The 24,026-nt window shown below is 40.1% G+C and overlaps 3 protein-coding genes across 6 annotated transcripts in view; 1 reads left to right on the top strand and 2 right to left on the bottom strand.

Annotated features, from left to right (window-relative positions):
- The window catches only part of disc1 (DISC1 scaffold protein), a 64,719-nt gene extending 58,912 nt beyond the window's left edge, over positions 1-5,807 (bottom strand). The window contains exons 1-3 of the mRNA XM_085428618.1: positions 4,994-5,807; positions 4,653-4,787; positions 461-1,329 (exon numbers count right to left, since the gene is read on the bottom strand). Coding sequence (XP_085284744.1) covers positions 461-1,329; positions 4,653-4,787; positions 4,994-5,165 — 1,176 coding nt within the window. The 5' untranslated portion in view covers positions 5,166-5,807. The remainder of the gene's footprint in view (positions 1-460; positions 1,330-4,652; positions 4,788-4,993) is intronic.
- Positions 5,808-8,061: 2,254 nt separating this feature from the next.
- On the bottom strand, positions 8,062-18,307 carry tsnax (translin-associated factor X). Its single transcript, XM_085428617.1, has 6 exons — positions 18,018-18,307; positions 16,317-16,406; positions 16,108-16,222; positions 14,652-14,782; positions 9,873-9,994; positions 8,062-8,719 (listed from the first exon to the last, which is right to left on the bottom strand). The coding sequence occupies exons 1-6, from the start codon at positions 18,031-18,033 to the stop codon at positions 8,342-8,344; spliced, it is 852 nt and encodes a 283-aa protein (XP_085284743.1). The 5' UTR covers positions 18,034-18,307; the 3' UTR covers positions 8,062-8,341.
- Positions 18,308-20,807: 2,500 nt separating this feature from the next.
- Positions 20,808-24,026, top strand: part of egln1a (egl-9 family hypoxia-inducible factor 1a) — a 41,464-nt gene continuing 38,245 nt past the window's right edge. The window contains exon 1 of one of the 4 annotated variants that reach the window (XR_014914376.1): positions 20,808-21,827. Coding sequence is in view for 3 of the 4 variants with exons in the window: in XM_085428609.1 (XP_085284735.1) it covers positions 21,141-21,827 (687 nt within the window). In the remaining variant the exon portion in view is untranslated. The remainder of the gene's footprint in view (positions 21,828-24,026) is intronic. The other 3 variants (XM_085428609.1, XM_085428611.1, XM_085428610.1) reach the window with 3 other exon arrangements.

The raw sequence follows: 24,026 nt of genomic DNA, 5'->3' as shown, positions 1-24,026 counted from the left end.
AACTTTTAACTGTATTTTCCTAGGATATACAGCTTTTTCCATTGACAAACACCACCCCCCATTGCAATCTATACTACACCAAATAGTCAAAAATAACAGAAAAACAATTCAATGACAGAGAAGTTCCTGTATCGACTATGTCCATCATAGAAATTTCTACTATAGAAATAAAAGAACATTATTATAAATATAGGAAAGTGAGGGGTGCCAGAACTTTTTCTGTTATTTTACATATTTATCATATAGAACAGACATACTGTTGAAATTTCTTCTTGGGAAAATTGTTTAGTTAAACTTTACTAAACAGAAAGTGGAGTTTCACTAGTTCGTCACACTTAAAATCAAAGTGGGCTGTATGTGGCCCATAGTGTTAGATGAGTTTGACGTCGCTGCTCTAGACCTTGTTGGGAGATTAATTTGAATGACTGATATGTGAATTTCATGAGTCTGTCTTGCCCACCTTGGTGTGAGTGCGGTTGTTTTGGAGGCAGTCTTGCAGCACGCCCTCGTACTTCTTCAGCAGGTTATCCCAGCCTTGCTCCAAGGCAGGTGTAGCGCTCTCGTAGCCTGAGGTGACAGAGGAGGCAGAGGTACTGTCCGAGTCCAGGGAGAGTGAGGAGGTGGCCTCTATATCAATAGACTGAGCCTCACAGTCAGGCACGTGGGATCTTTCTACGTGGGTGGCAAACAGGCATTCTCGCCAAAACTTTCCTCCAGGTAGTGTTTGAGCAGGAGACGACTGCTTAGAGAAATTGTGCTCGACAGGTAAGGTTTCGGGTTTTGTTTGAGGCAGGTCAGATGCTTTTGTTGATGAACTTAGTTCTTGCTCTTGTGTGGGTGTGGTGGTTGTTTTCTGGCTGGAGGTAAGTGACTGTTGGATGAAACTGAAGCTGGAGTTAAAAGAGTCCTCTGGCTCTGAATGAGTGTCCAGGCTCGAACTTAACCTGAGTTCATTGTTGGGCAGTGAGGACTGGCCCAGATGGCTGGATGTACTCTTAGAATTGCAGTCCACAGGGGAAGGAGGGTGGGTAACAGAGCAGACAAAGCTCTGAGTCTTCCAGGAGCTACACGTGTGTTTATCAGGCTGTTGATGATTTATTAAAGACACACTGTCTGCAGGAGCTGGACTTGGCCTTTGAGCATTAGTTGCATCAGCTATGTCAGCGTCACGTCCTGATTTTCCATTGGTAATAAAAGTGGTTGTCCCAACGTCGTCCTCCTCTTCCTGAGTGGCGCTCTGCAGTCTGCACTGCTCTCCTCTCATGTACCCTGGTCTTCGGTGGAGCCTCTTACGGCTGGAGCTGCCAGCTGTCCCTGATGCTCTGCCACCTGTCGATGCAGAGATTAACCATTAAGCTTGACAACATGGCCATGAGGAAGATAACGCATGACCTCATAGAACTGGTAGGATTAACCATGTAATCAATGGCTAGAGCAGGAAGATGTAATGCTACGTGTACTAATTACACAAGTACCCGAAGCAGCTGTGATCCAGCAAAATGACCTTATTTTTAAAAATAGTGCCTAATGGACTGAATTTTTTTTTTTTTTTTTAAACGTTGGGCAGATGTGTGACATTTCCCAGGGTTCTGCTCCAGCTGTTGGGAAATACCAAAGCTGCACAGTCATTTATAAGTTAAGACATGCCTCTCTGTGGGATACCAGATGCATGAACAATATATTCTGAGGTTAGATTTGCATTTGTTTATTTTTGCAAATAGCAAAATTCTTCAGAGGAAAGGTTCTCAAAACATAGCAGGGGGTTCACGCCTGGATCTGGAGCCTTAAATCGGTCTATTTCACTGAAATATAGGGCAAAGGGCACACAGGCAAGGTCTGATTCATGTTGGTCCACTAACAAACCGGCACTGATGACGCTATTGTTTTTATAACCACTCAGCTTCTCTCTTTTTCTTAAAGCAGTAAGGCTGATAAAGTTTACCTGAGATCTATTTCTGAGTGGGTGCTATAACCTGTGAGTCTTCCAGCCAAAGCAATAAACTGAAGGATTGTTTAGAACAATACTGATTACCCTCGCTTTATCAAACCCACTTGCACTGCACTCATAGCTTGTCTCAAAGCTTTTCAGTTATTACGAAAGCCATGTTTTTTGTAAAGGGGGCATAACCGAAATAGCTTGTGAAGCACAGACACTGCCAATCTTAGTAACAAGAAGTGATACAAACATGCATGCAAACAGCGTTTGGTCTGAAAGTGGAGCGTAATGATAAAGGCCAGATTGTGGCGGGAGTTAGACACCTGCTGCAGGGCCACGTGATTAATACATATCATGTTTAGGATTCAGACGAGGAGGCGCGCTCAAATGCTGGGGATCAACAGCCCCTTTGTGTACAGCTGCGCTGCTCCTTCTTTCACTTCTGGCTCTCGCTTTCTCCTCCCACTCGCGAACACTGAAGTCACACAGAGGCACACTGACAGTGCTGAAAACACTGGGATCAGTTGTACTATTGTCAGTGTAAAAGCCTGTTAAACGCTTTAACTACGATAAAAACAAATCCAAAAGTAGAAAACGCAAACAAACACATAAAAACAACATCTTACGCAACTGCAAACCTCTACAAATAATGTGTTTTTTGCAGTGGGAGCACAATTATCAAGACAGGAATGCGGGGCATTGAAGAAAGCATGACCGATGAGCAAACCACAGCCCACTTCCCAACACCCAGTAACCTCCTACGATGCCACTCCTAACCTATCCCATGAGACTGTAAGAGACTCAAATAGACACCAGTGAGAGCAGTATTTCAAGTGAAAGTAACACACGGATGCTCCCATTGTAGCCACAGTGTTTTTGTGTGTGTGCAGTGTCACTTAGAGCTTGGGTTACACACAGGTCCATTAGAGGGTCCTTGCAGACGTGGCCACTGGTCCATAACTGATGTAAGAAACCCAACACCATCTGTAGGTTACAGCTACAACCGCACACTGTCTACCATCTGGTGTGGCTAGATGTTATACTAAGCCCTCTACAACAACTAAGAGTCGAAAGAAGAGGGACATGATGGTGTTACTGTATCCTCGCCATACTTCGATTACACAAAGAGAGCTCTTCCTGGTTTAAGGGGAAGGAAATGCCTCAGGGCCCATTGTTTTGTGTCTGCTGGCTTGTGTGTATGTCAGAGGGGCATCTATTTTTTGGCTGAAGCCCCTCAGAGGTATTTTCTACTTCCTGTCGGGCTTTGGGCTAAAATAGTTCACCGGGAATTCAGGCAGAATATACAAACAAGCAAGCAGTGACGTTGAGTGGTTCAACATCAAAGATAAAACAGTCTCTCTGCAACAGCATTCTCACTGTAGCATGTTATCAGTGCTGAAGAAACTGTACAGAGAGCCTGAGAAAAAGAAGCATGTCAGCCAGAAGAGGCGAGATTATTTACCTTTGGAGATTAAAGAGGCCCTCCTCAGCACCCTTAGGTTAAACACTGCATCCAATTGGGCACTGAAAGTGCTTGAGCCAAAGACAGAGAGGAATGCAGGGGCTCTCATAAAAACACAAACATTTGAGGAACAAGCTCAGCACCCTCTGACACACACACAGACACACAAGCGGATCTGCATGTCAGCAACCTCCTGAGAAGCAGCACTGCTCGGCAGATGTGCAAAACCTCGCCACTTGTGACCAAAGAGAGCGTCACAAAAAGGGGAAGTGAAAGTTAGCAGTGATATCTATTCATCTTACTAAAGAAATGACTACATAAGTGGATGAAAACCCAACAATACAGTATGCTCCAATGCCAGTTCCTATCTTTGGTCCTAAATCTTGGTCCTTATCGCTCCATTTTGCACGGTAGGTTAAAGGATGGGGATATTCCAAGGATTGCGTCTCTGCTATGCTCTTGTCAGACTGTAATCACATGAGGATCAGTTGAGTCTGTGTTATAGAGATTCATTTACACACTGCATATACTCTTTAATAGGCATTTTGATATTTCTGGTAGATTAGATTCATTCAAAAATGTCACACAACAGAGACCAGGGAAAAATCTACTCACAGCAGAAGCTGTTTCGGAAGCACTTTGGGAAATAGATTTTTATCTAAGGTTTACCACATCTAGCAGCCTTTTAACTGCAGTAGTTACCCTGTTGCATGTGGCGAGATCATAACAGTCTGATAAATGGGTCTAATGGAGGTCTGATTACCGGCATCCTGCGTGAACAGACTTGGATCACATTTCTATTTATTAGTCAAGCTCATTTTATTTGTATAAAACATGTTAAAAGACCCAAATAGAGACAATACGCAGGAAAATGCTTCTCTACTTTGTCTAAAGAGGTGGGGAACATATTATTTAAGTATTTAATCATTTCCAACTCATCATCACTCCTCCATGAATGACTGGTAGGGAGACTTTAAACCTTTATGATCCAGGGAACTGTGAACTTTCATACACATTCCAGGCAATGCATTATTAAACAGGCTATGAGTCTTCACTGCGGCTGCTCTGCTTTTGTTTAATCATCTGATGATTATCCCTCCCTAAAAACCGCCGGCTTAGTACATCCTAATACTACTATTTTATCCAATTTCGGTGTATTAAAGTTGTATGAAGTTCCTGGGGGTGTATACATATCCTGTAAAAGACCAGGGTCGGTGTGAGAACATCAGCGGATAGTTAAAAATCTTGTTTTACCTTGAATGGTTTCGCGGCGGTGAAGCAGAGAGTTGCCGTGGCATTCCAGTCCCATCAGTCCAGCGAACATTTTTCCATTAAAAAAGGCTGTTTGTGTTGAAAAGTCAAAGAAAGTCAGACCTCGGTGGCACAAGCCTGCATAGAGTTACATCGACCATGTTTTAGAAGAAGTGAAGCCAAGCAAAGGGACTGATCTCATTTCCGTTATGGAAAAGTGAACCCGGGCTGCTATATTTTCCCTGCACACAGTGAGTGACGGGTGAAAACGGCTTCCCAGCGCGCTGTTTTGTCCCTGATGAAAATTTCTTGACACAAACATTTATGGTACATCAGATTCTTACATTTCTCCCCCTGTTGGAAACAAGTGGGTCCCGCTGCGCCTGAACTGACGGTCTGGAGAAAGACTTCACGTCGTGCTGTTCCTTGTGGGGAAAGTATGGAAAACACATCCAGCGGTGGTGTGCAGTGGCAGAAGTACATAGCCCAGGAAAATCCGTCTGTTAGTCGACACATCGATCAGTAATCCGTTAGTCGCTGCGCCCTTGCGTCATGCGTCGCGTTGGAGCTCCTACGTGTTCAGGAATTTGACTCCAGACTCCTTCAGACCGCCTCATATCCACAGCGGGCACACTGTGGAAGTAGCAGCGGACACGGAACCGGATTAAATAACGCAGTTGTTTATGTTTATATGTGCTGTATTTTAGTGTCACTGAAGCTTGTGGAGGAAATTTATGGGGGAAAATACCATCTCTCTACTATTAAGTCACAAATACCATGAAGTTCAAATGTATACACACAGGATGCGTGTGATTCAGTCATTTAAATCACAGTGTAGCAGGTCTGTACTCCCTTACACATCTTAATGTGTCTCTTTCTTTCGGCACTCAGGGAATCAGCGAGTAGCACCAAACCCTAGACCTCACATGGCGCAGAGTCTTTTCATCCACCCCTTCACACACCGCTCATCCCAGTGCTCCTTTCATTCAGCTCGCCTGGCTCGTGAACAATACTCAGAGACAAAAAGCTCTGTTCAACAGACAGAATGCAGGACGTACTTACACATAGCTAGGGTAAGAGCAGGGATGAAACACGTTGCCTGGCACGCAGAGTGCCATCACCTGCTCTTTGTTAAAGATTAGAGGCGCATTGGAGATGCGTTTTTGACATCAGCGCACTGCCCCACAGGCTGGCTAGTTTCCAGGAGAAGCCCTTTGACTAACCTCTCAAGTTTTAGCTTAGTTGTCAAGTTTTAGTCTTTGGCTTACCTCTGTGCCATAAGTTTTAAGACATAAGAAACACCATATTATGCGAAAAACCCAGAAAGAAGATGCTAAAATTACACACGGTGTCTATAAGGGAGCAGATGAAATGTATAAGAATGATGTAATCGCATCTGTCATGTATTGATATATGAGGGCTTTTATGAAATAATTAAGCAATCAGGAAAAGAGTGACTGCAAGGATAAAAGATGACTTAATCAAAGGATAAACACGTAGCTGTTGACTAATAACACATTAGCTCCTGCTCTGTTAGGTTTAGCTTGCTCTTTCCCTTCATCAGCTATGCATTCAATGCATCCATCGCATGCATTTTTCACAGTGCTGTAGCTGTGTTGCTGACTTTGACCAGCAGATGTCAGACTTCACACAGATATATTAGTTTATCCGCCATAGAAAGTTAAGAAATAACTTTTTTCTTTACATTTCCCAAAAGTATGTGTACACGTTTTCACTTTTACATCAAACCTTGAGAAATACACGTTTTCATCCAACTTTGATTTCATACATAACTACAACCATAGGCTGACTACGTGTTTCCTGATTTAGTCGTATTCACAAAATATTCATTTGATCCATCATGTTTATGTCACTGTATACACAAATATATAGTATCACATTTAAATAGTCTGAATGTGGATTTAATAGCATTCTTTTCTCCTAATAAAAAAAGGTCCATGCCAGTTTTTTGACTTTCTCCTGTGTATGGAACCAGGAAGTTTTTAAGCATGGCCACGAGAGTCATTTCCAAGCCAAAGGTCTAAATCATTGTAAGTTTTATAGCTCTCACTGACAAAGATGTTAAGAGTGGTTTTGGTCTGCCATATTCCAGACAGTAGAGTTACAGCAAATCTCTGGATTAGGGTTGTTCCAGGATTTATTTATTCATTTATATAAATGGGGCGCTAAAGTAAATTAGCTAAAGTGCGTTACACTGATTATAATGTGCACAGGCCTCCTATGTAATAACTACACAGGAGATAACTACGTCTCCTGTTGCACAAATTAGGAGATGTAGTTACCCAGTAATAATATAATGGCTGCACTTAAGCACAAGATTTAATGGTTTGGTAATGGAACCACTGTGATATGGTATAGTTATAGTTTTACAAAGTAAAGCAGTTAGGAATAGTAAGTAGTGGACTGAGGTTCATGCAATATACCCATGCAGTCAAACAGTCACTGCATGTAATATTATTTATATTTAGATAGTTATATATTCACAGTGAAGCAGAGGAGGACGTTTATTTCTACAGGAAAATGGGGAGTTAGACCCCCTTATCATCTCCTGCTATAATTTCCAGTGCCACCCTTAACCCCCTCTTTAACCGCGGTTGGCTGATCATCTCCTTCGTAAACAAATTGCTTTTCTTTGGAGTGTAAAAGGAGGCCGAAACTTTATTTTTTCTGCACATGTATCTGTTTGTATACACCGTTCTGAAATTGCCCAGCAGATGGCAGACCTAAATTATTTGGACTCTCTCTCTTACAGAGTCATAAAAAGGGACAAACTTATACAATATCAAAATGATCCAGTTCATATCAAAACAAAACAATTACTTAATTACAAATAGCCTACATTTTTTGTACAAAATTAAATTTGTCATAGTCTTTTTTTTTTCTAATGTATGTGTGATCAAAATGTGATATGTATACAGACCTAAAGGTGACTAATGTGAATCATAAAATAACATTTTCTCTGAGGTGAAATCTGGCAATAAGATTGTTTTGGCCCTATCTTGAATAAAGGCATCTATTTTCAACAACAGACTATGCTATCATTATTTTCATTTGTCACCGTACAATAACAAACACCATGAGGTGAAGCATGATATCAGTTCTCTACCAGGAATATTCCTCCTCTCATTCCAAATCTCACTTTAAGTGTACGTCACTGCACTGGGACGGAGTGTTTAAAGAGGGTAGAAGAAGGAGACAAGGGGTTGTTTGTGAGTATGTGTGTGTGTGTGTGTCTCCTGGAGAATAGGGGTGTGCAATGTGCAAAGGTCACATGTTCCTCCTCCACACTGAATGAAGAGTGCAGACAGCCAGTGGGACTACCTTAGATTATCTGTGTGTGATAGAGAGAGGGAAGGGCAGCGAGAGAGAGAGAAAATAAAATGAACACATATTTTCAAAGCCGCTTAAAGTCTCAGGGAGTATGGCATATTTGGCACAGAACCTTTATTCATGCAAAACAACTGAAGTCATCAGATCTTTATCAAACAAAAGAGAATCCATTGTCTATTGTAATACTGTTGTTATTGTAATAACAAAAAATGAACAAGCATGTCATAAAACACTAGAAACATCAGTGAAATCCCATTAAAAATGCACACAAACACCAAATGGAGCTAAACTAAACCAGACAATGAGACCACCGAGAAGAGCGTCGTTGAAGCAGTGCGGGATTAAACCACTCCTTCCTCGGGGTCGATGAGTGTGGTCCGACTAGAGAACACGTCTGCCAGCATGTGTTTGGGGATCTCCGAGCCACGGACGCGTAGGGTGTAGCACGCGTCTTCTACTTTGCCCAGGCTCTGCCGCAGCGTGTGCAGCTTCTTGGACACCTCGTACGGGCCTGTGTTCCCAATGTAGGAGAAACCATCGTGGATCTGCCGCAGGAACTGGCTTAGCTGGAAGGGTGTGTCAATGTCGCCATTGCCGACGCTGCTGATGCACATCCGCATCAGCTCCCCTGTTAGGTCGGCCACGCCCAGCAGGTAGTCGGACGACGTCACCTGAAAGGTCAAGACCTGAGCGTTCACCGGCATCGCTTCAGCTGAGCCCTGAATTGGAAAACAGGACAGGAAAGAATACATTCTAAAAAGCTGGGCCTTTTTATAAAATGTCAACAAAAACAGAATGCAATGACCTGCAAATCTCTTAACCCCATATTACATTCATAGTAGAAGACAGAAAACTAAATGTTTAATCTGGGAAGCTCATTTTGAATTAGATGGCAGCAAAAATTTCAAAAAGTTGAGACAAGGAGGGAAAAAAGGATGAAAAAGTAAGTGTACTAAAAAGAAACATCTGGAGGAACACTATTATTTGAAATTCTTTTGGGAAATCAGAGCAGAGAGAAACTATTCAGCTTGTTATCAACGCTCAGTTTAAAAACCTGCATCTGTGATGGTACAGGGATGCATTGGGCACCCATCAATGTCTTTTTCAGGGAAGGCCGTGCATATTCCAGCAATACAATTACAGTTGTATTACAAGTACAACAGTGTGGCTTCAATAGACTGTTAGAAGAGCCTTGCTCCTGCAGTGATCTTCCTGAAGTTGGAATCTTTCACCAGCTGAAAACATCTGGAACATCATAAAATGAAAAATAACAGAGAAAAGACCCAAGACTATTGAGCAGATAGAACCCATATCAGACAAGAATGGGACACCATTCCTCTCCCAAAGGTTCAGCTGATCCCCTCAGTTCCCAGATGTTTATAAACAGCTGTTAAAAGAAACAGGGATGCTACACACTGGTAATTGTGACACTGAGACATGCTGCTGGCACCAATTTCAAAATTATCTTATTTATTTATGTGCATTTTCTGAATTTGAACATTTTATATGCAATGCCTTTAATGCAAATTAATGAGATTTAAGTCATATTGTGTGGATCAACAGACACCCTACAACTGAAAAAAATAAACTGTCACATCTTGCTTTAGAAAAGAAAAAACAATCCAAAAATAAAACCATTAAAACATTAATGGTGAAGTTTCTATATTTGGAGTTTCAAATCGAACGGTGACCTTACAGTGGCTACATCTAAGTTTTATTTTTATATACACTCTCTGAGCCAAACAGAGTTTGATACCACGAAAGCGACAAAATCTATTTTCCAGAATGTCACATAGTTCTTTTAAGGACTTTTTGGGGATTAAAAAATACTTCATAAATTGTTAATGTTCAGTCAGTCCTCTGTGATTTTACCTTAGGATCTGCCTTCTCTGTGTTCATGAACACCAGCCTGGCGTTGATCTCTTCCAAGCTGATGAGGCAGCGATGGCGGATGTAGTGCAGGAAAGAGACGGCTTCCACATATTCCTGAATCCCTGATGAATTAAAGTACATTAAAATGGATCAGAGTAAAACAATGGCATATTCACTTGATCATTTCACTGTGCTTGCTAAAACTGAATGTGACAGTGGCTGGGGCATTTGTTTGCAATTCACTAAAATGACCATGTATCAAATGAGCGTAGCAAGCAGAGCGTGCAGCATCAACATGAAATCTGCACAGTACAGATCACAGATGGAGATAATGATTCAAATAAAACCTGTTTCCTGTCTCTATCTTTTGATAGAACAACAGTGGGTGTTTTTTTTGGTGGGCTAAGATGACCCCTCATTTGTTTTCTGCCCCTGGGTAAACAACAATCCAATAATCACAGGACGGAAGACTTTGTGTCTGAAGTTTACTTTTGGAGCGGCAGTTGAACTTCAAAGAGCCTGCTATCTCTCCGCACTGACCGCAATGCGCTGCACGGAGCCAGCAAGAATACTTTATCTTGACTGTACTCTGAATAGCTTTCACCACTCTGATTATGATTTCAGTCCAGTCACACCAGCGTGTACAGGCAGTGGGCCGAACGACTACACAACACTAATGTGCACGGAAAATATGAAAACTATCAATCGCAGCTACTTCGTTATTTGGTTTTGTAAAATAAATGCATTAAATATATCGATGATCATCTATATTATGTCTTAATGACTTCATTTAACATTTTGTTTATTATGAATAATTATAGAAAAATCATTGATTTTTTTTCTATTAGTTTCTTAGTAGCTGACAAATTTCACCTGCTGAGACAACAGCAAAATCTGATACTGAGAACTTCAATTTGATAATTACCTAATAACTCTACTTACCAACATAGTTAAACATTTGTGTCTTTAAACAAAAGACGTATCAGAACCATATCGCAGCATTAATTCTCAAAGTTGTATGGGTTACATGGAAACATTATGTCAACAATTTGCATTTGATTAACTGGACTGATCTGAACAAGCTGGAGCAGAAAAGTTAAAAGTTAACCAAGTATTGCAAAAGAAACATAAAATAACATCTTAAGGAAAAAGAGAAATAATTGGAAATAATGAAATGACATGAATTACCAATTTATTATCAAAAGAAATTTGAAAAAGAAAAATTAATTATTATCTAATCATAATAAACTGTTAACAGTTACAACAAAGTATCCAGTGGTAAAAAAACAAAACAAAATATTTTTATTCTTTGGCTCTTAACCCGGAGCGAGAGCTTGGGTATTTAGGCTGCTATATTATTGCTTGTATTTTTTGTAATTCCTTGAATGCGCTTGTGTATGTGTGTGTGCGTGTGTGTTAGTGTTAATTCTTTAACCCTTTGTTTCATGTACAACATGTTGGTCATCTTTGTTGTTTTTATGAATAAATTTGGATTGAAAACATTTTTTCTTTTTTTTTGCTAACAGCATAGTTAGCATTGAAACATTGTTACTTAAAACAGTTTAAGTGAAACTGAGTGGTTTGTAAGTGTAGTCGCAACTTTAAATGGAGGATTAACTATTAATAGTTACAAACAAAAACTATTAAACTGAAACATGTTTACTTGGAGTACATAATTTTATAGTACTGTGAAAGAGTCTTTAGCCACTTTTCATTTCTTTAAATTGTTTTTCTCCAGGCTTCCAAATGTCTTTAAAACCTTAAAAGACCTTTGGAAGCCTGGAGTAGCCATTGGCTACTTTTTCACTTATATACATAACATAATTTCCTTAGGGATTAATAAAGTATTCTGATTTTCATTCCAGTGCTTGGACCTGATCATTTTCAGAGGAATGTTTTTTGATTGTTAAACCACTTAATGCTGACATATGAATCATTCGTAAATAAAAAAAGAAAAAGCACCTAACTCAATTTTTCCAAGCAAAGTATAAAGAAATGAGGAGCGGCTAAAGGCTTTTGAAAAATACTGTATTTTAGGCTTCGGTCCTCCCAGTGTTTATTTGGCAACTGTTTTCGACTCTTTAAAAAACAAACAAAAAAACAAACAAACTGCTTACCAGCTAAACACTGCCAGTGGATCCACTTTCACAGAGGGAACACCACAGTCCAGGGCAGTTTAAATAAGGCTTTGAGGCAGGCAGGCAGAGCCCAGTTCCTGCATTTACTGTCAGGAGTTGTTTATGTCTTTACTGAAGCAGAAGTTACCTTTGGTCAACGAGGCTCGCAGAAACCTTACAGAACATCGTGTCTAAACAGTGACTAAGAGCTAAAAAAGTGGAAATTTGAGAGATTTTACTGGCATGGTGGTAGGAAAAGTTGAGAGGCGAGGGTGCGAATATAGCTCGGCAGGATCAGATCTTGAGTAATGCGCAAACAGTACCGTTGCGGTTTGGCGCACATTCATGTACTGAGAATACTGAGGATTTTTGGACTGAGCTAATGTTTGACCACAGAGCGGTTCACTGAATTGCAGGTGAGCCACGTGAAAAGTTCCACATGTTAATGTACGTTTGCACTGACTCATAGCAGCTAGCAGGGTAAAAAAATAACAACAACAAAAAAAAGCGTACCCAAGTGCCACGCTGCTCTGTTATCAGTGGCAATTATGGTCAGATTTAGCCCACAATATCTTTGATGGTCATTATATAAAAAAAACAGACCCATTACACATGCCTGGAGACTTCTCCTCCAGCCAAGATTATCTGGAGGGCCCGTGCATCGAGCCCAGCCTCAATCTAATAAAGACGATGAAAATGGGGAAAAAAATAAAAGGGCTAATTGGTGGGAACTGCCATTGGTCACGTCGCGAAGGATGCAGCAGTGATTCCTGTGTGACCGCAATCTAAAAATGACTTCCCCAGCTGCTAGATAACAGCTCCCACTCGCTGCCAGTCATGTTTTTCTCCTTCGCTGCAGACATTATGGCTACAGTAACAAAAAGTGGTGCTTATGCTAGTTTGAAAACAACTTTATCAGAAGGCGTGACCATCACATCCAGGCCTGCATCAAGGTCATGCTTTAACACTATCACTGACTTTACAATATGTCTATTGAAGATAAAAGAAAATCATTTAAGTACAAATCATAAAAAAGAAATTATTAATTACATCAACGGATAAAGAAAAAAAATGTAGTTTCATATCTCACCTTAACTCTAGATTTCGACATTTCTTTGTCTACTTCTTATTTTGGGTGAGTGACACTATCGTCACTCTAAGGCAGCTGAGTGAACCAATCAGAAGTAGACTTTCTATCAGAGCTGCATTATACAATGCAAGCTAGTTGTGCTAACTTTCTATTGACTATACTCAATGGCTTTGAATGACCCTTTAGGGCCTTCCACACTATTATTCAGTGTTGGGGAGTAACGGAATACATGTACCGCCGTTACGTATTTAAAATACAACATATGAGTAACTGTATTCCGTTACAGTTACCGATTAAAAAGGGGGTATTCAGAATACAGTTACTTTGTTGAAATAAATGGATTACACTGCGGTACTTTCCTGTTTCATATTGTCGCGGGTCAGGACTGTTTGGGTTTTGTTTGACAGCTACGTTCTTTTGTTCCAGGCGGCAGCGTTATGGTTGCCATGGTTACAGGGCGACGCTCTCTCTCTCTCTCTCTGCGACTGTGTGTTTCCTGGGTGAGAGAGCGCCTTTTCGTTGTTGTTGTTGTTGTGCTAAGCTAACAGGCAGAATGCTACAAGCATAGCTCTAAAGAATGTAGCATCATGGGCAGTGTAGTCCGTGTTGCAGGGAGAATGCACTGCCATACACGTTATGGGTCTGTGAGCACGAGGAGGGAGAAAAAGGGGAGTGGAAAGGTACGAGTTGTCATCGAGGAAAAACGGGAGCTGGAAGCATGTAAATATAATAATAACCACTTCAGCCAAGAAGAGTGCCTGACGAGCCCAGTTGTAAGTAAGCTATTAAGACTCGACTGTACACCGTGTTCGTGTTTTCCTCCGAAAACAATAAGTTCCGTTGGAGCAGTCTTTCAACGCCTCTCTCTGTCAAGAAAAGTTGACCCACACAACAAAGTAAAGCTATTTTTCGGCTACGAGCCGACAGGGACCCCGCCGTATTAGTCAGAGGTCCCTTTACTACAGTTCGGAGTCGCGGACCTTCAGTAATAGTAATAAATCACACAGCAATAGTACATTCACGTTGTTGTAAAAAGCACGATAATATATTAAGTAATCAGAATTATTCAGTTATTATTATTATTCAAAAGTATTCAGAATACGTTACTCTCATTGAGTAACGTAATGGAATACGTTACAGAATACATTTTGGGGCATGTATTCTGTATTCTGTAATGGAATACATTTTAAAAGTAACCTTCCCAACACTGTACTATTATTATATTAAAGGTATATTTATTAGAACCCTTAATGTACTTCATAAAGATTAAAACAGCAAAATACTTACTGCTTAATAATAAGAAGGAGATTCAACGAATGTGAGCTATCATTTTTGCAAACACCTCTAGTGGAATCTACATCAGATATGATCTAACTGAGTCACACACAAAGGGCCACGTGCCTTGTATCCCATGGGACCGTAATCTAATAAATCCACTTGGGTGTGGCAGGAGAATTTAAACAGCCGATTAACCATTTTAGAGTGAAAAAACACCACTTTCAAAGAATTCAGTTTCTTCCAGAATAAATATGTGCTTTATATATAAACGAAAAGAGGTAAATGACCACTCACCTGGTGTGAAGGCTCTGTGAAACTGATAAATATCCTCTCCTTTCAACTCCTCAGCAATCTGCCCAATCTTCTGCCTGACTCCATCCAGCTTTATGTCTGCCTCGTTCAGGACATCCTCTGCATCTGGTACACTTTACACACAGAAAAAAATGTTAAAAGGTACAAAAAACATATAAATATTTATTTTTGTTTTAGACTTACTTTGTTGCATGCCCACTACAACTAATGCCAATGTATTTATTGTTTTTACTTATCACTTTTAAAGATCATTTGCCATTTTAAGATGATTTTCCCCCTGTGAAGCTCATTAAAGTCCTATTACATTTTTAGCTGACGCTGTTCTGAGATCTTGATTGACATTGAATTATATGTTTTGTCAAGATATTTCCATATTATTCCAAAGCATATATTCACACATTACATCCCTCTCAAAACTATATCTGTACTGAATAGAGACAATGTAAATGATAGGTAGGTTATTTTCAAAGCTGCTGTTTACATCAATGATATAAAAAAGACACTCTGTAGTGTCCAGACAGCAACTACAATCAGAAGCAGGCTCCAGTGAAAAAACTGATATACAGTTATGTCTAAAGGGTTTAGAACAATGATACATTTTTTGTAATTTTGCCTCTGTATACTAACACAGAAGACTAAACAAAACAATCAATATGTGATTGAAGACTTTCAGGGTTAATTCAAGGGGTTTAACCAAAGTTTTGCAGAAAATGTGAGTAACTACAGATACTTCTGTCCTGAGCCACCCCTCACTTCCTCATATTTTGCTTCAAATGAGCCACACTTGTCATTTTTTTAAACTGGTCCTGAGCAATAGTTTTCCTGAATGTTTCTCTTTTGACATTGGCTGCTGTGCATGTCATTTATTTGTGGCTCATCAGAAATGGCCACAGCAGAAGAGTGACTGTCGATAATCATCCACTTTAGTTGTCTTTTGTGGGCTAGTTAGTATGTTTTGTCTTTAATAATATATCAGATTGTTTATCTGGCTTTATCTCTGACAGGTTTATTTTGTTTTCTTTTTTAGCCTAATGATGCCTAATGATCTCTTTTTGCTTTGGTGTTTAAAATTAAAGTGGAAAACTATAAAATCCTAATTTCAACATGTTGAATGAACTTCAGATATCATGTCTGCTGTATTTATCATGAAATAACCTAGGAAGAGGCCTCACCTGAAACTGCCTCAGTCAGTACAATTACTGGGCCTTTTGAGAATGGGAAACTGTGTATAAAAGTGGCTGTAACTCCTACACAATTAATGCAATATTTTTGTTAAACCCCTTGAATTAAAGCTGAAAGTCTGACCTTTAATCACATCATGATCATTGTTTTAAAAATCCACTGTGCTGGTGCACAGAGGCACAAGTAGTTATCCCAAAAACTTATAGACCTAACTGTACTAATCTATACGGTGCATATTATTGTTAAGAACACCTACGTGGTCACTCTGTGCAGAAGAAATATGGTTCTCTTGCTTTCAATTGTGACGTCGCGACTAAGCTTAACAAGACGCTCATATTTGTCGTGTTTGGTGTCGAGCTCCTGTTGGAAAACTTGAAATACACAGAGAAATGTTTCAGTGCAGGCAATACAACATTAAAACCATTTGGGTGCAAAGTGCAGTGAGAATACTGAGGATGCTGTTACCTTTGAAGGCAGCCATGACAGACGAGGAGGGGTTGGCACTCATTTCGTGCTCCTGCGCTGCATCTGCATTTCTCCGTGAACAACCCTCACCTGACAGTAGAGATGATGTCATAGTCTTTAAATAATAACTGCCTCTATCTGCCTCTCAGTCACACAAATAAAATATACTGAAAAAAATGAAATTGGGTGGTTGTTATATGTACAAGATTCAAACTTGTAATTGGAACTAAATTATTTCATGTTCCTATGGTGAACGTAATTAAATCATGTAGCATCTGCATGAAATTCAACAACTTAATTTGTTCTTGTTGAGATGACATGATCATGACATACAATCTAGTAAGAGTGGTTAGTTGCCTGGACTCACGAAATTCACAAGATCACATTAGATGCCAAACTGCAGGAAAATCGTTGGAGTTTTAAGAGGCAGACAACTGCACCCACACGTGGTGTGGGTGCAGTTGTTTTATCGCTATTTATTGTGGTTTAACCTGTCAAGGACAAAAACGTACAGAAAAGTCTGCATCAAACCTTGTAATCAAAGCTTTCCTAGTTTTCTTTCCTAGCCTGGATTGACAGCTTGGTGGTGTGATGGTGAGTGCTGTTGTCTCACAGCAAGAAGGGCCTGGGTTCAAATCCACAATCTGTCTGGTTTGCAGTACGTAATTAGAGTTAGGTTAATTGGCTATTCTAAATTACCCATGAATCTAAGTGCAAATGGTTGTTTGTCTCTATGAAATCATCAATCCCATATTGGTTCATTAAGCAAGACTAGCAGTAATTGCCCTGATTAACAAAGTAGTTGTTCAAACAACAAGATTTCATTGTGTTTTCCTGAAGTTTTTAACTTGTGTAGAATGAATTAAAACAAATTTCACTTTACATACTTCAATATGTAAAGTGACATAAGTCAATGTAAGTATACTACGTTGATCCAACGTAATCTGATTACATTAAACCACCAAATGCCAAATGTGTTGGTTTGACATGGTCAAAAAATGGGTTATTGTACTTAGTTAAATCACGTGGAAAAGGTGCCATGATTAAATTGTGTTCCTCCAACAACAGATTTTTTGGAGTGTAGGACAGAAAATTTCTTGTATGTACAAACAAATGACAACGACAGTGGCTGCATGGTGAGATTTTTCCCATTCAGCAGCCAATGGCAACTTGTAGTGACCAAATGGCTGCTAAGAGCTTGAGTGCGTGGGTATAAAGATTGCGTGTAATTGCCAACCTGACCCCATTCAATCGGAGACTGATAGAAACATTTATTGCAGGTTTTAGTGACAGTGTTGGCACGCATTAGAATCTCATTTTTTGCAGCAAAAAAATATTGAAAGTGAGATAACTTTATTTAAAATTGTGCATACTTTGCAGTTGAAAAAAGACAAATGCGATACTTGGCTTAATGCAAAAGGTTAAAAAAAAGATAATAATATTGTATCGTCAATGAAGTATTATGATAAAATCCTATCGTAGGGTGACTCGTGATTCGCACTAGTATGTGCTTTAGGCATTTTAAGGGAACACGGGATTAGCACTGTTTACGTCTGTTACGACCGAAATGATTTCGTTAACCTGACTTAGGCAGAGTAGGTTAAAACGTTATCATGTATTAGTCCTACTGTTATTTTAGGCTTGCTGGGTAATTACAAAACTCATAAAACTAAACTTGTTATTTTGAAATGATGGACTTACCTTCTCGTTTATTCATAGCTTCGGTGTTGTAGTGCACAGTTTTAAGGGGTGTATTTCGAGAGTTTTAGCCACTAACTAACGCCAGTACCAGTCAAACGTAAAGGCTGAGTACTATTACGATCAAAAAACAAAATAGTTCCGCTTTAATCCGAAAAAATTATCTTCTCTGAGCGATGGAAAACAAAATTAGTAGAGCCTACAAATATTTTAACGCGAATAAAACGGTGTTTCCTTGGTTTTAATAACAGGCGTTGGTGCGGACCTCAGTCCATCGCGGGGCTTTTGCGCTGTTTACACGCGTAGCAGGAAATTCAAAGAGATGCATCACGGGATACGTAGTTAAATGTCAGCATCAGGAGTTAGTTTTATTACAATGTTTTCCTTATTACTAATTTTCAAATAATTAGAATCTGCTTTTAGAAATTTGGCGTAAATATATAACAATTGCATTTATAATAATAACACAATTTCAATAACAACAATACAAACATATAACAGCTATATTTATAATAATTACATAATAATCGCTTTTATGACGTTATAACTATTAAGTAAGTTCTTGAAGATACCATGTATACTAATTAGATATTCCCATACCAAACCAAAAAGAAAGATGTGCCACACAGAACTTGTGCAGCCCAGACAATTTCTCTTTCCAGTCAAAATTCAAACGTAGAAATTCTCCAGACTGCCACCCTAAAATAACCAGTGTCTTAGATATTCCATCGAATATCTAAGACAACCTTTGGCGAATTACTCGTCTTTTCAACAAAACGTTCCACCTTGACTTCTTCCACAGATTGAAATGTCTTTACTGAAAGTCCTGCAGATGTGATTTGCGATTGCTTTCTGTTAACCATCTGTGCATCTTTTTGAATATTGGCCACTGTTGTGTGATGCTTACTGCATACGTTTGTTTTCATTCACTTTTCATGATTATTTTTAGGTCTCAATTTAAAATTGGGCGTCTCCCTGTGGTCATTTAACATCTCCGAGAAGTTGTTTTGTGCATCATATTTTTTTTCTTCTTGTTTTTATGTCATTGTCATTTTTTTTGTAGTTTTTTCCCCTTTTTGTAGTAACACCTTTCATCTTTTTACAACCACTCTCTTGGAATAAATGTACATATCATCACGTTTGGATTTACTATCTAATTTTGAGTGACAATTGGGGTATTTTCTATGTGTCATTGTTTTAACTTTGTATCTCTTTAAGTGTACTTTGTGTCTCATTTTAGTAATTTTACATCTTTGTATTGACATTTGGTCCCTTTACCAGCATCTTACATCTCTTTGGTGTGTCATTCTGGATGATTGTTTTGTGTATATTATATTTGTGGATAAAACAAGACCAGGACCCAGATGAAAAAACAAAACAATTTAACTTACCGTTGTGATGAATGAATGACAGGTGTTTGTCATAAAATATTTATATGAGTACCTCTATGCTCAATAAAATTTAAAATGTTATCCAATATGGCTTCCAGTAAGTGATTTAAGTCACCGGTCTGTCATAATCCTAAGTTTCATAAACTGCACGCCACCCAACTTATCTGTCTATCATAACAGCAGCAAGCTCTTTAACTTTTTGTTTGTGCGAAAGGAATTTCACCTATGCGAGCCAGGAATGAGAGCACAACACAGTGCTGCTGACTGGAGATGCCTTCAGGTGCTCCCTTCAAGCTCCTACAAACTGATTTGTGCCAAAAACTGGTTTCCGATTCTTCTGTTTTTATTATGTCTTTTTTCTCATAAATAGACTATAGTCAACAGGAGCCACGAAGGGGTTATATATAAAACAAAGAAACGACTTGTTCTGCAAAAAATCTTTATGACTCCGTCTTATTGCATCAACATCATGATTATAATCCAGTCCCTTTTGGCCAATTAAAATATCTTTATAGAAGTGTGATGTTAGTTCTTGACATTTTAATTTTAACGACACATTTGACTTGCAAGTGGGTAGCTTCTGTTTCACTAGCATCACAAGGTGACAGGGCTCAAAACGATTTGCTATCATTCATAAGTGGTATGTTTAGCAGATGTAAATACCTCCAATTATGTTTTTATTTGTATTATTTTGGGGGGACAAATACCAGAAATCACTTTTCGGCACGACACAGGTTTTTAGATGTTTCTTTTGCTTAATATAGAATAATTACAACAGCACAACCACACGCAGGTAGACAAATACTCATCAGAATATCTGGTTTCTTACTTTATAATTTAGGCTATATGATACTATTGCTTCGATAGGAAATGCGCACAAAACGAGTCAGCGATGCTTGAAGCAACACTTGCCATATGGCTATATCTCTTTTGCTTGTCCTTTCCACAAATCTGTAAGCGGTTTGTGTCAAATTTAAATGACAGCGCTACCTTTAATTTGCCATTACACAGTATTGCAGTGTTACAGTAATGGTGAAAGTCAGAAAGAAAGCAACATTGGATTTATAACCTATTATACTGGATTGGGTACTCAAAGTATAGAAGTATAATCATGCATTTATGCCCTTTCAGTCTGTTGCACATTTTGTTCATACTTATTACTGCATGGTTGGTGGAGCTAATTTTCTGCACTGTTAGAGAACATGAATATATTGCATAATTGAAACAGTTAGGGTAACATATGTACATCACTTTTTACCGACTGACCAGAGGCGCATGCCCACCCCCGACAAGACTTGAACATGAACTTTCACGTGTCGCAAACACGCCTTTTTTCACCGCCAACTGTCTGTCCGACCGCACCTGAAAGCAGCACGAGAGAGGCGGTGCCTTTGTGCTGACGTCAGAGCGGGCCGGTCCTCGAGCTGGGCTGGCTGAGCACACTCTGAGCGGCGACATCCATTACCCCGGGAAGGAGAGCTAGCTTGCAAAAATGCCTCCCAAAGACCTCGACCCACCCCTAAAAGCTGGTCCATGGGCGCACGTTGTCGTGTTATTCCGCTGACACACGAGGAAGAAAAGGACATGAGTGCGATAAAATGGCAGGGTTTTGAATGTTTGATTCCTCTGGGTATCAGCGTGGCGTCGGCGGCGGGTCGTTTCCAAAGTTGTCGATTAGCAGAGCGCGTGAAGGATCGGTATTAAAGGAGCAGTACGCCTCCTGTATCCTCAAAACATGGAGAAGCCGCAGAGCGAGCTGGACCGAGACCGACAGTACTGTGAACTTTGCGGGAGGTTTGATAACCTTCTTAAGTGCGGTAGATGCCGCAGCTCCTTCTACTGCAGCAAGGAGCACCAGAAGCAGGACTGGAAGAAACACAAGCTCATTTGTAAAGAGGCGGACAAGCCGCAGCCGCCCGCACAGAAGCCCGAGCAGGCACCGCCGCCCGGGGACGACGAGCCGCCTGAGAAATGTCGAGAAGAGCAAAGCTCCGAGCAAGCAGACATTGCAAACACAAAAGCACTGAGAATTGAGGTGAGAGCTGGACATGATATGTCCGACAGCACCGTCACACCTAACGGACAGAGCAGCTTATCCCCGCAGAAACTTGCCATGGAGTGCATAGTGCCGTGCATGAATAAGCACGGCATCTGTGTGGTGGACGGCTTTGTAGGAGCAGAGATCGGGCTGGGCATTCTTGAAAATGTCAAGGCCCTGTACGAAACTGGCAAGTTCACAGACGGTCAACTGGTGAGTCAAAAGAGCGACTCCACTAAAGACATCCGAGGGGATAAAATCACGTGGATCGATGGCAAGGAGCCCCGCTGCGAGAGGATCCAATTTCTAATGAATCGCATGGACGACCTGATCAGACATTGTAATGGCAAACTGGGAAACTATGCGATAAATGGAAGAACAAAGGTAAGTACGAAGCACACGCGCATACTGCGCATCTACTGCATTCATCCTCCAGGAGCCAGAGGCTTGCTGGTGCGACACCTGCCACACACACTACAAGGTCAGGGAAGCAGCAATACTCTGCGTGGGGATGAAATCAAAAGTACCGCAGGTTTTTTAACAGGGGTGCATCATTCTGCAGAAGCTTTTTTTCTCCCACTTTTGTCGTTAAAGCGCTATTAGGTGTAACAGATCAACCTTGTTTGCTAATTAGATTCGACTTTGCGGGTAAGAGGCCGGTGAGCCCTCTTCTGGCTTTGCTTTGAGTCAGAAAGGCTGGTGCTGCTCACATGTTAATGGTTTTGTTTTGGACGCACGAAGAGTGTGCACAGACAGCGCACGTGTTCGGTCGCCATGGCAATAGAAAGACACCCTCAAATCATTGCTCTAAATAAACGCAATACCTCAACCAATAAGAAAGATTAAATTTGGATAGAGCACGTGTCTGCAGCATCTTTGAATCAAATGAAATCCAGCTGAAATCTAATGAAAGCAAAGCACGAGGCACATTGTTCTAGCAAGCAGCTGCAAGCATATGTCATGCTGGACTGTTTATTCTAGCCTAAAATGATAAAAAAAAAGTATATTGATCCTAGTTCAGATGTCTAAATAGTTTAGCTTTCTGATGCCTACAGAATATATTCCTAAATCCATATTATCCATAGATTACTGCTCAAGTCCAGTCCTCACCTCTACAGGCTGCACTCCCTCCATTAAGTGTGTATTGTTCATATTTTGAATGACTATTGGTTTTTAGATGTGTTTCGTAGGTGTGTAATTATGTTTGGTGCTCTATTTAAAATAAACGTGATGGGGAAAGCATCAGATATAGAAAGCAGAGTTTCCAAATTAAAGATCAGATTTCGCTGAAAGCACCTTAGTAAGCAGTGAATAGCAGAGCTATATGTTCTAACAGACTGCATTAGTTTCAGGACGGTCATTCTGACCAGTGACACGACTAACACCGTTAACACATGCTGCCACATGCACAAACAATGGAGGCAGTCCAACTTATCAGAATGTATATATTGTATTCATATGTTTGTACTTTAGCTTTTATTTTTGGTAAAATGTGAGTGATGTGAAGAAGCTGCAACCATGTGGCAGCTTTAGTGGTGACAGGTTGTGGTGATAAGTTCAGCGTCACACAACATATTTGGTTAGGCAGCATTCCTATACTGAGAAGAAAACCTGCGTGTTACAGGGGCGAAAGGAAGCTGTGGGTAGCTTCTGTTTCACTAAAATGTGTTTTCTAAGAACTTGTTTTTAATTGTCGGATGTCCTCGTTTTTTCAGGCTGAGCAGCTAGAGTTCAGAAGCTCTCCCGGCTCCTGGTTTGTTTTTTCCTAACTGTTAGTGCTGTCTAGTGGATAACGATGGTTGCGTGTGACCTGCGACTCTTGACAGATCTGGTCACCATGGCCTTATAGCATGAGACTGCCTCAGGAGAGGATGAGGTGCTTTCAGGCTTTCTCCTCTTCCTCCTCCTCTCCTGAGTGAAATTCTTTGAAGGCTATAGTCACTATTAACTAGAAGTTTAGCAACATCACTTTGAATCTGGCTAGAACCTAAACACACTAAAGCAACGGGCCTTTTATTATAATATTAGAGAAATAAATCAACTTTGTAGTCACACACCTCTCACACAGTTGATGGAGCCATCACAAATATCTGCTCTGTTGGCTGAGAATAAATAAAAGCTGCTGGACTGTGAAACAATTTTTTTTTAATGATTTTAGTTAATATTATAATTGTTTAATATAATTATTTATTAACCTAACATCAAGCTGTTTGAGATTAAATCAGTTTTTCAGAGCGATTTCTTTAGTTTTTAAATTGAATTCAAAATGAAAAGAAAAAATAAATCAGTGAATAAGAGGTGAGTGGGATACGTGACCTAGGTTTATGGCTAAACTGACAGGTATTTTTGACCACAAAGTCTTTTTCGCAAGGGTTAGGGTTTTCTACCTACACCACAGGAAGCTTGCTGCTGCTGGTGGAGGCTGTGCGGCAGTGGGCTCGTACACTTTTGGAGACCTGCGCAGCAGCCGTGAAGTGAATAACGAGGAGCTTAAGCTCACAGCTTTACTTTCTCCAGATAAATCACTAACACTTTGAAACTGGTTCAAAGCATTGCGCACTAAACCAGTAGGTATTTTTTTAC

The sequence above is a fragment of the Rhamphochromis longiceps genome, linkage group LG13, assembly GCF_057381845.1.
Source record: "Rhamphochromis longiceps isolate RC_006_pf linkage group LG13, R_longiceps_female_GT1.1, whole genome shotgun sequence".
NCBI classification, from domain to species: Eukaryota; Metazoa; Chordata; class Actinopteri; order Cichliformes; family Cichlidae; genus Rhamphochromis; species Rhamphochromis longiceps.
The sequence above is the reverse complement of the archived record's forward strand: the minus strand, read 5'-3'. Positions and strand labels throughout refer to the sequence as shown.